General features: G+C 43.8%; 1 protein-coding gene across 4 annotated transcripts in view; it reads left to right on the top strand.

The window, feature by feature from the left end:
• LOC141984643 (glutathione S-transferase-like) overlaps positions 1-7,190 on the top strand; it is a 31,966-nt gene extending 24,776 nt beyond the window's left edge. For 3 of the 4 annotated variants that reach the window (XM_074947817.1, XM_074947816.1, XM_074947815.1), the window contains 6 exons: positions 362-468; positions 679-730; positions 1,938-2,070; positions 3,089-3,224; positions 6,442-6,573; positions 6,966-7,190. In XM_074947817.1, coding sequence (XP_074803918.1) covers positions 382-468; positions 679-730; positions 1,938-2,070; positions 3,089-3,224; positions 6,442-6,573; positions 6,966-7,091 — 666 coding nt within the window. In that variant the 5' untranslated portion in view covers positions 362-381 and the 3' untranslated portion in view covers positions 7,092-7,190. The remainder of the gene's footprint in view (positions 1-361; positions 469-678; positions 731-1,937; positions 2,071-3,088; positions 3,225-6,441; positions 6,574-6,965) is intronic. The other variant, XM_074947818.1, reaches the window with a different exon arrangement.
• The last annotated feature ends 6,156 nt before the right edge of the window (positions 7,191-13,346 follow it).

The following is a 13,346-nucleotide window of genomic DNA, read 5'->3' as shown; positions in this document are numbered from 1 at the left end:
TCGACCCGGTGATGTCGATTTTAGCGCTAATCCCCTCGTCGGGGAGGGGTACAGAAATCGATTTTAAGAGCCCTTTAAGTCGACAAAAATGGCTTCATCGTGTGGACGGGTGCAGGGTTAAATCGATCTACTGCTGCTAAATTCGACCTAAACTTGTAGTGTAGACCAGGGCTAAGTGTACACGCTACTGCAGCATAGCTGTAGTACTGCAGCTGTAGCATTTCTTGTAGTATAGACATACCCTAAGTAAAGTGTTCAGTGCAGCAGCAGAGGCCTGAATCCTCATTGTGCTGTAAACATTCCATTGTAGCAAAAACTCATTTTTGTTCAGAAACGTTTTCCTTTGCTTGATATTTGTCAGGGAAGCAGAAGCAAGGAAGCATGTCTGGGAAACCCAAACTTACCTACGCCAATGGAAGAGGACGCATGGAATCAATACGGTGGCTGTTGGCAGCAGCTGGGGTGGAGGTTAGTCCATAATTTATGAAGAAATCCAGTTGCTCCTGAGGGACTGAAAGGGGTGCTCTTGTTTGGACTGATTCAGGATTAGCCGTGATTTATTTTGTTATGCTGGTGTATGACTGCCTTTTGGCTCATTGTTGTGACAGGGTTGCTTCCTAAAAGAAGATGCCTGAAATAGAACAATGTAACTAATCTATTTCATCTTTCCTTTTGCAGTTTGAAGAAGAATTTTTGGAAACAAGAGAACAGTATCAAAAGTTAATAAAAGGTAAGACTGCAGACTGGGGCTTTTCTACACCCAAAGTGGCACCAGTTTAGCTAAAATTGGTTTTACATCAGTTTAGTTAAACCAGTGTAAACCCCTGTGTGGACACATTTAATTCCGTTTACATCATGTATTAAATTCATAAAGCACTAACCTTGACCACCCAATCCTGTCTGGTGCCAAGTAATGCCTGCAAGGTGCTAATCATCCAAACTTCCATTGGAGGCAGTCTATTTTGAGGGAGCTCAGCATCTCCCAGGATCATGCCCCTGTTTATTTTTATTAAATCTCTATATTATGGGAGCACCCAAAGGCCCTAATTCAGGTAGGGAGCCCATTGTGCTGGGTGTTGTACAAACATAAAGGAAGCCATCCCTGCCTTCAGAGGCTTACAGTCTAAGTACATAAACAAATGAAGAGTAGTGGATTGGAGAGACAACATACAAGCAGATGAATCTGATGAAGAATTGGCCCATCTTTGTTAGCTATATAGAATCATAGAAATGTAGGGCTGGAAGGGACCTCAAGAGGTCATCTAGCCCAGGCTCTGTGCTGAGGCAGGGCCAAGTAAACCTAGACCATCCTTGACAGGTGCTTGTCTGACCTGTACTGTACTTAAAAACCTGGAATGACAAAGATTCCACAGCCTCCCTTGGAAGCCTATTTCAGAGCTTAAAGACCTTTATAATTCGAAACTTTTTCCTAACATTTAACCTAATCTCCCTTGTGCAGAATAATTGATCACGGTCGTCTTTATAACACATGGGAAGGTTGTTATCAGCTCCCCACTCAGTCTTCTTTTCACAAGACTTAACATGCCAATTTATTTTTTTTAAACTTTCCTTATAGGTCAGGTTTTCTAAACCTTTGATCATTTTTTGTTGCTCTCCTCTGGACTCTCCAATTTGTCCACATCTCTCCTAAAGTGTGGTGCACAGAACATGTACTGCAGCTCTTTTATTGAGGATTAGGGGCAGGGAGAAAGGAAGGGAGTAGGAAAAGGAAAAAGTTCATGTTCTCCTTATGCGTGTGTATATATATATATATATATATAGATATAATAATATATCTTATTATTATATGTTCTATTCTATGCATCTGATGAAGTGGGCTGTAGCCCACGAAAGCTAATGCTCAAATACATTTGTTAGTCTCTAAGATGCCACAAATACTCCTGTTCATTGTACTTCTTGTATTTTCCTTTCCAAAGATGGAGCCCTGCTGTTTGACCAAGTACCATTGGTGGAAATTGATGGGATGAAGATGGTGCAGACCAGAGCCATTCTCAGCTACATAGCTGCCAAGTACAACCTCTATGGGAAGGATCTGAAAGAGAGAGCATTGTACTGTAACACCCCTTTTTGCTTAATAAACTACAATGAATATCTATAGATCAGTGGTTCCCAAACTTGTTCCGCTGCTTGTTCAGGGAAAGCCCCTGCTGGGCCGGGCTGGTTTGTTTACCTGCCACGTCCGCAGGTTCGGCCGATCGCGGCTCCCACTGGCCGCGGTTCGCTGCTCCAGGCCAATGGGAGCTGCTGGAAGCGGCGGCCAGTATGTCCCTCGGCCCACGCCGCTTCCTGCAGCCCCCATTGGCCTGGAGCAGCGAACCGCGGCCACTGGGAGCTGCGATCGGCCGAACCTGCGGACGCGGCAGGTAAACAAACCGGCTGGCCCACCAGCGGCTTTCCCTCCACAAGCAGCGGAACAAGTTTGGGAACCACTGCTCTATATTATACCAGTTAACACTTATGTAATACCATAAGTTGAGTATGAAATGGTGAGAAAAAGCTGTTATGCACTAAGGTTTTAACCACTGTTTCTGAAATGGGTCTGAACAGGATCGGGCCCTTCGTGTTGTAGTTTATTGTTTTTGTTTTGTATTGTGTTTTGCTGAGCAAATTGGGATTGCAACACCAATAGTAAAGAATTCCAAGTATTTGCAGTTTTCCTGTGGGTGAAACATCTTTAATACAGGCAGAGCAGTCATAACTTGTTCTGTAATACAGTACTAAAATGGTTTTGCTGCCATTACGTAACGACACTGGTTTTGTGGCTGAAAAGGACTTGAGCTTCCAGGGCTGTTCAACCTAGAATCTTTGATAAGCAATAGGTTTATTTTAAGAGCAAAAATAAATGAATCAGAAGAACCAGTCACCAGAAAAACTTTGCTTGCATGTCTGCATTGTCATTAAAAAGGGAGCAAGGCATGAATGCAACAGTGAAATGTTAACAGTGCTATCATATAAAACAAAAGCCGATTATACAAACAGTAACGGATCATACAAAAATTGCTTTTACTAATTTGCAAGAAAAACCTGAAATAATTTGAACATGCTTTCTTCTCTCCCCTCCCTCCAGCATTGACATGTATGTGGAAGGAACAGCTGATCTCATGGGAATGATCATAACCTTTGTTTTCACTCCATCTAAGGAGAGGAATCTTGCCTTAATCATCGAGAGGGCCACAACCAGATACTTCCCAGTCTATGAAAAAGTAAGTGATAGTGAGGCAACAATTTATAGTCATTTCATTACATATCGTTGAATGAAGACATACAATGGAGGCACTCGAACAAATGCCTGTGATTGCAATGAACAATATTCTGTTGCCAAACTGAACAAAAGGAATCGAATGACCACACCCCCTATTTTAGATAGATGTCTGAAAAAGGAGTAGACCTGTCCTTATAAGTGCTCAGTGTTCAGAATGATTTGTAGTCTCTCAGCTGCTATTAAAGTTAATGGGAATTGCACAGATAAATCCCAGTGTGTTACTTTAAAACTGCACCCCTAATCACCTACAGTAAGAGACAATAGATATATATGGGAAGGGAGTTTCCTTGTATGGAAGCTGTTCCATACCCCTAATAATTTTTGTTGCCATTCTCTGTACTTTTTTCTAATTCTAAGTTATCTTTTGTGAGATGGGATGACCAGAACTACACACACTATTCAAGGTGTGGGTTTACTGTGGATTTATGTAGTGGCATTATGATATTTTCTGTCTTATTATCTATCTCTTTTCTTATGGTTCCTAACATTCTGTTAGATTTTTTTGACTGCTACTACACATTGAGCAGATGTTTTCAGAGAACTGTCCACAATGACACCAACATCTTTCTTGAGTGGTAAAAGCTAATTTGGACCCCATCATTTTGCATATATATTTGCGATTATGTTTTCCAATGTGCATTACTTAGCATTTATCAACCTTGACTTTCATCTGCTATTTTTTCATCCAGTCGCCCAGTTTTGTGAGATCCTTTTGTAACATTCTGCTGTCAGCTCTGGACTTAACGATCTTGAGTAATTTTGTATTGTCTGCAAACTTTGCCACCTCACTGTTTACCCCTTTTTTCCAGATCATTTATGAATATGTTGAACAGCTCAGGTCCCAGTACAGATGCTTGGGGAACCCCATTATTTACCTCTCCCAACTGTGAAAACTGACCATGTATTCCTACTCTTTGTTGCCTATCTTTTAACCAGTTACTGATCCATGAAAGGACCTTTCCCCTTGTCCTATGATGGTTTACTTTGCTAATCACCCTTTGGTGAGGGACCTTGTCAAAGGTTTTCTGAAAGCCCAAGTATACTATATCCACGGGATCATCCTTGTCCACATATTTGTTGACGCTCTCAAAGAATTCTAATAGATTGGTGAGGTGTGATTTCCCTTTACAAAAGCCACGTTTACTCTTCCCCACCAAATCGTATTAATCTGAGTCTGATTATTCGGTTCTTTACTATAGTTTCAGGCAATTTTCCTGGTGTTGAATTTAGGTGTACCAGCCAGTAATTGCCAGGATCGCCTCTGGAGCCTTTTAAAAAAATTGGCAGAGACAGCCCATGCCTGCCAATAGTTGGGGGGCAGAGTGAGGGCAGCCAGCTTCACCAGTGTTACTGAGCATGCTGAGTCCCCAAGGATGTTAAATGTAATTACTTTATGGTCACTATTACTTAGTGGTTCAGCTATGTTCACCTCTTTAACTAGATCCTGTGTGCCACTTAGGACTAAATCAGGAATTGCCTTTCCCCTTGTGGGTCGCAGGAGTAGCTGCTATAAGAAGCAGTCATTAATGGAGTCTAGAAATTTTTCTGCATCCCGTCTTGAGGTATCATGTACCCTGTCATATGGGGGTAGTTGAAATCCCTCCTTATTGTTGAGGGTTTTTTTTTGTAGACTCTCTAGTAGTAGTATATTCCTACTGCCATAGTCTTATTATTCAAGCATGGAATTTCTACCCATAGAGATTCTATGGTACAGTGTGAGTCATTTAAGATTTTTACTATATTTTACTCTCTACTTTCTTTCACATATGGTGCCACTCCCACACCAGCATGACCTATTCTGTCATTCCCTGGTATTACCAAGTCCCATTTATTATCATCATTCCACAAAGTTTCTGTGATACCTATTATATCAATATCCTCATTGAATAACTCAAGTTCACCCATCTTAATATTTACATTACAGCATTTGCACATGAGCTCTTATAAAATTTGTCAAATATTTAGTTGTCTGTCTTCATGCAGTGTAGTTGAATGGGACTCTTTTTCATTTGACTGTTTCTCTTCAGTTCCTACCTGCACTTTATCAGTTTCTGTCCTCTCCTCTTTATTAGGCTATAGAATAACTCCTTTAATAAATCCTCCCCTAAGTTATGTCTCTGCCTGAACTATGTGTTCCTCCACACCTGTTGGCTTTCCCTCAGCCCTTACTTTAAAAGCTCCTCAATAACCTTTTTAATTTTACATGCCAGCAATCTGTTTCCATTTTGGTTTAGGTGGAGCCCATCCTTCCTATATAGGCTCCTCCTTTCCCAAAAGGTCCCCCACATCCCAATAAACCTAAGTCCCTCATCTGAACACCTTTGTCTCATACATGCATTGAGACACTGCAGTTCTGCCTGTCTAAATGACCCTGTCTGTAGAACTGGAGCATTTCAGATAATGCTTCCATGGACATCCTAGACTTTAATTTCTTATCTAGCAGCCTAAATTTGGCCTCCAGGACCTTTTTTCTTCCTTTCTCTGTCACTGGTACCTACATGTACCACAATCACCATCTCCTCCCCAGCACTGCACATAAGTCTATCTAGATGTCTTTGAGATGTCTGCAACCTTTGTAATTCACCATGCAGTTCTCCCGGTCATCACAAACCCAAATATCTATATTTATGATAATCAAGTCCCACATTACTATTACCTGTTTCTTCCTAATAACTGGGGTCCCCTCCCCCAGAGGGGTATCCTCATTGTGAGAGAACACCATGACATTATCTGGAAGAAAGATCCCAACTATGGGATCGTTTCCCTCACTACAGCTTGATGTTCTCCTTCCCCGAGACTTTCGTCCTCCTCAAAAGCACAGAGGCTGTTGGACTAGGGGTGGGACGGTTCTACTGTGACCTGGAAATACTCATCTAGGTACAAGAATTAAGACTTTTTCTATTGCAGCTATTAATACTAGGGTTTTGTATTCAGAGAGTGGGATTTGCCAAAGCACTTGAGCAATTGAGGAGCACAGATGCCAATGAATCACGTAAGTGCTTTTGAAAATCCCACACAGATGCTTCATAGAAGATTGTTACACAGCCCATGACCTTGGTATACTTTGAAAGTATAACACTGAGCTCAGTTGCCAGTATTTATCCAGTGTATATATCTCTTTCATACCCATAACATCTGTGTTCCCTTGTATTCTGTAGGTTTTGAAACAACATGGGCAAGAGTTTCTTGTTGGCAACCGATTCAGCTGGGCAGATGTACAGCTGCTTGAAGCCATTTTAATGGTAGAGGAGAAAGAGCCCACTGTGCTTTCCAAGTTCCCTATGTTACAGGTAATTCTGTTACTAAAGCTCAACCAGCAGCTATAGAATTGTGCAGAACAAAGACTTCAAGTTGCTTATTTAACAGGAGTTCCTGGGCTGATTCTGATCTCATTAAAACTGTGTAAATCAACAGTAGCTCTTTGGAGCATGAACAATAATTTTCTGTAGGTTTGTACAGCACCAAGCACAATGGGGTCTTGATCTGGTTGGCTTATAAGTGTTACCATGATATAAATGTTAAGTAATAATAACAATAGAAGTCTGTGGAATTAAGGTGATTTAAGCTCTGCTACTCATGTAATGAGCTCTGTTTCTTCAAAACTAATTTGTGAAGTTTTTATTTATGAAGTAGTTGGATGTTGTTTCCTTACTCTTAAGGCTTCTGTTGTTTCTCATTTCAGGATTTTAAAGCAAGAATAAGCAACATACCTACAATTAAGAAATTCCTACAGCCTGGAAGCCAGAGGAAGCCCCCACCTGATGACCAATATGTGGCAACAGTGATGGCAATTTTCAAAAAAGATTAAATGCCAGGTTCCACTCAGAGAAGTCATCAAAATCTACAGAACAGGCCAATTTAGATGATCAGTGCTACCATAATTAAAAGCAATGACATTCCAGTGACAGAAAATAGTATCTAATTACTCTTGCGGTTTGAGTGGTTTATTTAATGACTGTCAAGTCCTTGATAAAATATGAAAACAAAAGATTATTTAAGACAGTGTCTGCATCTTCCTCTCCATTTGGAAGGAAGCTGTCACACTGTTGCCACTATCAGAATATAAATAATAATAATAATAATAATAAGAAGCTTATATCTAGATGGAAATAGGTGTTAAAACCTCAACTCTGGAGCAGAAAAGAAACTCCCACTGAGTTATGACCCCTTAAAGACATTGACTTGTAACTTTCTAGTATGGTATACACTACACACACTGATTTGAATTTATTTATAGAAGAACCTATTAAACAATAATGGGCCAGAAACATCTTTCCTTTACAGTGGTTGCAGGATACAGTCACAGAGTATGACCAACCCTGACACTGTGTGGCACTGCAGTCACCCTGCCTCAGTTTCTTCTAATCCTCAAAGATTCTTATGGCCTTCAGCATAGTCATTTGTTGAAGGAAGGGGTTGTCTACACTTAAAATGCTACAGCAGAACAGCTGCACTGTTGTAGTGTTTTGGTGTAGACACTACCTACGTCAAGAGGAGGAGTTCTGCACCCTGCAACCCACGTCCCTGAGAGACGGTAGCTAGGTCAAGGGAAGAATTCTTCCATCAGCGCTGTTTACACTGGGGGTTAAGTTGTCTTAACTACGCTGCTTAGGGGTGTGAATTTTTCACACCCATGAACAACATAGTTAAGTTGACTTAATTTTCTAATGTAGACCAGGCCTATTCACAAAAGTACACCCTTCCTGGAGTATCAAAGTCCAAACAAACACAAAACAGAAGTGTTCCACCTTAGTCTTAGGCTTGGTCTCCACTAGAAAATTATGTTGCTTTAACTACTTCAGTCAGGGATATGAAAAACTGACACCCCTGAGCAGCATAGTTAAGCCAACTTAAGTCCCCATGTAACAGCGCTAGGTCAATAGAAGAATTCTTCCACTGACCTAGGTATCGTCTCTCAGGGAGGTATATTACCTACACTGATGGGAGAACCCCTGCCTTCAGCAGAGGTGGTATCTACACTGAAGTGCTTTCCCTCTGGTCTTTCCTAGCCTGGCTCAAACTTCTTCTCTCTTGAAACAAGGTACTCTCAGCCTCCCCCCCTTCCTGGGGCTGTGCTTCAGTGCTGGCTGGCCTCCTCAGCCCACCATGGCTCTGTTCTACCCCAGGGGATGCTTCTTCCTGCAGGGCTCTCCTGACTCCAGGCTCCCCATTTCTGAACTAACAACTAAGAGGCTGGTCTAATTTTCCAAGCAGGCCTGCTCTTAGTCACCTGGCTCTTTGTGACACAACCTCATTCATCTCCTTCCTCTGGGGAAGGGAGCTAAGTCTGGCACAAGTGCAGCTTCTGAAAGCATTGACCAGGGTGTAGTGCCTTCTGGGGACACATAATCCAAGGAGGGGGAAAGAGGTTGTGGCAGTGCAAAGTAGCGGCCTTCACCCAGGCCAGGGTAGCCCCAAATGTAGGCAGTGTGGGATGCTCTGATTTAGTCCATCTCCTGACACTTCTGTGGAGCCCTCAGTGGAATTAATGCTGTCCCTAACCGGCAGAACCTCAGAGGGAGGGCAGCAGAGGAAGAGCCCCACCCCCGTCCCGGGTGAATACTTCTACAGCACAGCAGGCCATCCTGGCATGGGTTCATCTTCTCAAGCTTTTTTTCTACACCCATGAGGACTAGAAACTTACCATTGGTTGGTTGATTCAGTTGGTTTGTTTGGAGAGGGGGTCTTGGTTTGTTTTCTGTTTTCTTGGATTTTGTAAATGAAAGCTGAGACTCTCACATAATCACCTGACTGCAGGAGCTGAGGCTTTAAGACAAATACCAAATATCATGAGACTCATGATAAAATCACCTGAGCTGGCAATACGGTAAGTGAGCTGCACTGGGACTGATGCAACTCAGGGTGCAGTGCCACCTACTACCACTGCAGGATTCCCAATGGGACTGAAACTGTTCCAGCCCCGGCAGGCTTGCAGTATACCCAGTGGTGAGCTGGAGCCGGTTCGCTAGAACCGGTTGTTAAATTTAGAAGCCCTTTTAGAACCGGTTGTTCCACTAGGGACAACCGGTTCTAAAAGGGCTTCTAAATTTAACTGGCCAAAAGTGGTGCCTTAGGTGCGGACTCCATGGGTGCTCCAGGGCTGGAGCACCCAAGGGGAAAATTTGGTGGGTGCAGAACACCCACTGGCAGCTCCCCGCCCCACCCCTGGCACCAGCTCACCTCCGCTCCGCCTCCTCCCCTGAACATGCCTTCCCACTCTGCTTCTCCGCCCCTGCAGGCTTCCTGCAAATCAGTTGTTTGCACAGAAAGCCGGGGTGGGCTGAGAAGCAAGCGGCGGCTTCCCGCTCAGGCCCAGGGAGGCGGAGGTGAGCTGGGGCCGGGGGAGACGCATGAGGAGGACTGCCCGTGCCGCAGCAGGTAACCCGGGGGGGGGGGGGGGCGCCATGCAGGGGAACCGCTCCCCGCCCCAGCTCACCTTTGCCTCCCTCGGCCTGAGCGAGAAGCTGCGGCCTGCTTCTCAGCCCTCCCCGGCTTCCCGCCAAACAGCTGATTTGCGGAAAGCCGGAGGAGGGGGGCACGGAGAAGCAGAGTGGGGCGGTGCGTTCAGGGGAGGAGGCGGAGGCAGAGCGGAGGTGGGCCGGGTGCAGGGCGGGGAGGGGAACTTCCGGTGGGTGCTCTGCACCCACCAATATTCCCCATGGGTGCTCCAGCCCCGGCGCACCCAGGGAGTCGGCGCCTAAGGCACCACTTTTGATGTGATCAGTGGGGGGAGCGGCCGCTCCCCCTGCTCCCCCCCAGCTACGCTCCCTCGCCCCCTAGGAGCCAGAGGGACCTGCCGGATGCTTCCTGGGAGCTGCCCCAGGTAAGCACCGCCGGGACTCCCCACCGCGCCCCCGGCAGGTGCCTCTGGCTCTGAGGGGTGGGGTGGGCACCCACTATGGTGGCCCACGAGACCCTCCTGCCCGGTTCTGGGGGCAGTCAGGGGACAGGAGAGGGGGGTGGATGGGGCAGGGGTCCTGGGGGGGCATCAAGGAACGTGGGGGGTTGGATGGGGCAGGAGTCTCGGGGGTGGGGGTGGGCAACAACCCCCTCGTGGGTGAGGAGGGAACCTGTTGTTAAGATTTTGGCAGCTCATCACTGAGTATACCCCGCACCACCGGGGTTTTCTGGTTCTGCAGCGCATAGACTGCTGACAAGGGAAAAGCACAAAGCAGGTAATACTAATACTGATTTATGGAAGGCTCTATGTCATGCTCTCAGCTTTCTGCCCCTGCTTCTCCAGGTCCAGTAACAAGCAACAAGGAGTCATGAAGGAGGTTTCTGAACCTGGAATATTGTGTGTGAGCGGGTGGGAAAAGGGGTTGGGGACAGGGTTCTGGGCCTTGTAATGAGATTACGTGCATGAAAGTGTTTGCAGCAGTGAGCCCCTGCTTTGTAGAACACATCTTATGCAAGGTGTATCCTAAAATGCTTTAGGAGTGAAATAGCACAGTTGGAAATTCAGAATAATTGCAAAGGAAGAGAGAGAAATTAAGTGGAATACAGACGGGAGAGAAGAAATTTTCAGAGAAAATACCAAAAGTGATGGGGATTGGATTTTTTAATATGCAAGTGGAATTACTTTGACAATCTTTGGATTCGCAGACTTTCTGACATGTTCAGAGAGAGATCAAAATGTAATTGCTAATATTATCTCTCTTTAATTTATGGCCTATGAGTGAATTTGATTTTCAAAGTTTTCTGTGCAAAATCTCATTTTTATTTTGTGTGCAAGGATTGGAAAAACTGGCTCACAGTTTTCTGGGGTTTTCTTTTTTACATAATCAGTTACAAGAGTTAGTGCTTAATTTTAATATTACAAAAGAATTTAGATGACAAAGGAAGGAGAGAGAAAATGAGGAAGAAATTAAAAGGGGAATTTTAAAAAGCAGAAAAGTAGAACAAAGAGGTATCATATTAGATGATTTCTTGTGTCTTGCAAAAATAATCCAACCCCCTACCACCACCACCACCCACAATCAAACTATGAATTTTATAGCTGTGTAGATTTGTAAAGTGTTGCAAAGTTCTAACCTTATTGTACCCCTTCAACATGAATGGGAGAGTCAGAGTTTTTCCATCTCCTGCAAACAGTTCATCAAGTAGCCAGAAGCAACAATTGAATGAAACATACAATTGGCTGTTACATTCCTCAGCGTTTGAATATCTCAGGATTCTAGAGGATTTGGTACTGAGAAGCCAGTATTTTTATTCCTCCAGTGTGACACAGGACAAGAGACCAATACTGAAATAATTTCAGGCAGCACCTAAGAATGAAAAGCGGCATTCTGTGCTGAGCAAAGGCTTTTTAAGTCTGTCAGGACACCAACTTATCATCTTGTTCATTTTCACTGGTATCTGGTACAATTGGGTAACTCATCCTGCAAATCCTTAAACTCATCTTTGTTATATGTTTGTACAGGGCATAGCACAACAGAGCTGAGGCCTCTGTGCACAACTGCAATCCCGATGGTCAATACTAACACCCCATGTTTGTTTGCAGTGTTGTCCCAGGATGTTAGTGTTGTTACTATACCAGAGGATTTCTGCATGATCTTTAATTTGATATAGTTTAAAGATCCCAAAGTAATGTTAATTAGAAGGCCAAACTGCTGAGCACATCCTGGGACAGAGAGTCTGTTCTCAGAAGAGATAAGACTTTGCAAAAACAACTGTTCCTCGGAACAGCACACACCCTTAATAGAGACTCACGTTCTTTATCTTGCTTGTTATGTATGTTATATGGTTAGGGGGTTAAGCAGTTTTGTTACACCCTAAGAGTTGGTAAAGTCAGAAGAGATATATGTTGAAATAAAGCTCGAGAATGCATATGAATGGATGTTGTGTGTAAATAGAAGATGAATGGTTAAGAGTGCCAGGGTAAGAGTTACCACTTCAGTATCGATTGCGCAAAGTGGGGATAACCGGCTGACCCCTGGAGGGCAGACTGGAATCCACCTAACAGCCTCAAGGATGGGAGAACCAAAGAGCAAGATAACATCTGGCAGCACGGAGCCATCAGGGATGTGCCATCTGCTGATTGATTCAGCAACAGCATGATAAAGCCACCTCCATAGACTGGCATAGGAATAAAACTCTTATAAAAACAGACCCTAAAGACTAAGAACTTTGAGTCTGGTTCTGCAACCACCCTCCAGGAGCATCAGATGCTCATCTGACAAAGACTCAGCTCCACCCTCATGCCCAGGTTACCTGGCCAGTAACTTGGCGTGAGCAACCTCTAGACTGGCAACTATAACAACTTTGCAGAATTTGTATGTGTATGTGTGTGGAAGTGAATGGGATGTAGTAAATATAACTGTTTACTTGCTTTGCCTCTTTTGGTGTTTTGTGTGAGTACATGGGATAGAATGTTTATGATTACTTGTTGACTGTGCCGCTTTTTGTACCCACAATAAGCACGGCATTTTGTCTTATCCCCTTTTAGAAGATTCTGTTGGGTTTTATTTTATTGGTATAAGAGTGTCACAAGTTGGGTGAGGCAATGTCTTTTATTGGACCTGAAGAAGAGCTCTGTGCCGCTCAAAGCCTAGCAGAAGTTGGTCCAATAAAAGGTATTATTACCTCGTCCACCTTGTCTCTATAACAACACGTGTAAGTTTACTCAAGTGCATAGTCCTACTGAAGTCACAGATGGGACTGAAGTCAATGGTATTACTTGTGTGAGTAAAGTTACCTCTATGTTCAAGTATTTCCAGGACTGGGTACTTATGAGGCAGCCCTAATAATTTATTGAAACACAATTTCAAAAATAAACAGCTCTCTAGTGCTCCCAACACTTACTGCAGGCTGAATAAGGACGTTCTTTATCTGAAAATAAAGGCACAGAGCCATTCTGGCAAGTTCCATTTTCACCTTGAGACATGACATTGTCTTTATTAAAAAATTGGAACATTTGAACTTCATTCCATTTTCCAATTACCTGAGCTATCAGGGACAAAGGGAGTATTAGACTACATGTGCACTGAGCACAGAGGGCATTACTTTTAACTTTACATTTGGCACAGTCCTGCCTCTATAAGGCAAGTGCTACTTGCAAGAT

This window comes from Natator depressus, chromosome 3, assembly GCF_965152275.1.
Source record: "Natator depressus isolate rNatDep1 chromosome 3, rNatDep2.hap1, whole genome shotgun sequence".
In the NCBI taxonomy this organism is placed as follows: Eukaryota; Metazoa; Chordata; order Testudines; family Cheloniidae; genus Natator; species Natator depressus.
The sequence above is the reverse complement of the archived record's forward strand: the minus strand, read 5'-3'. Positions and strand labels throughout refer to the sequence as shown.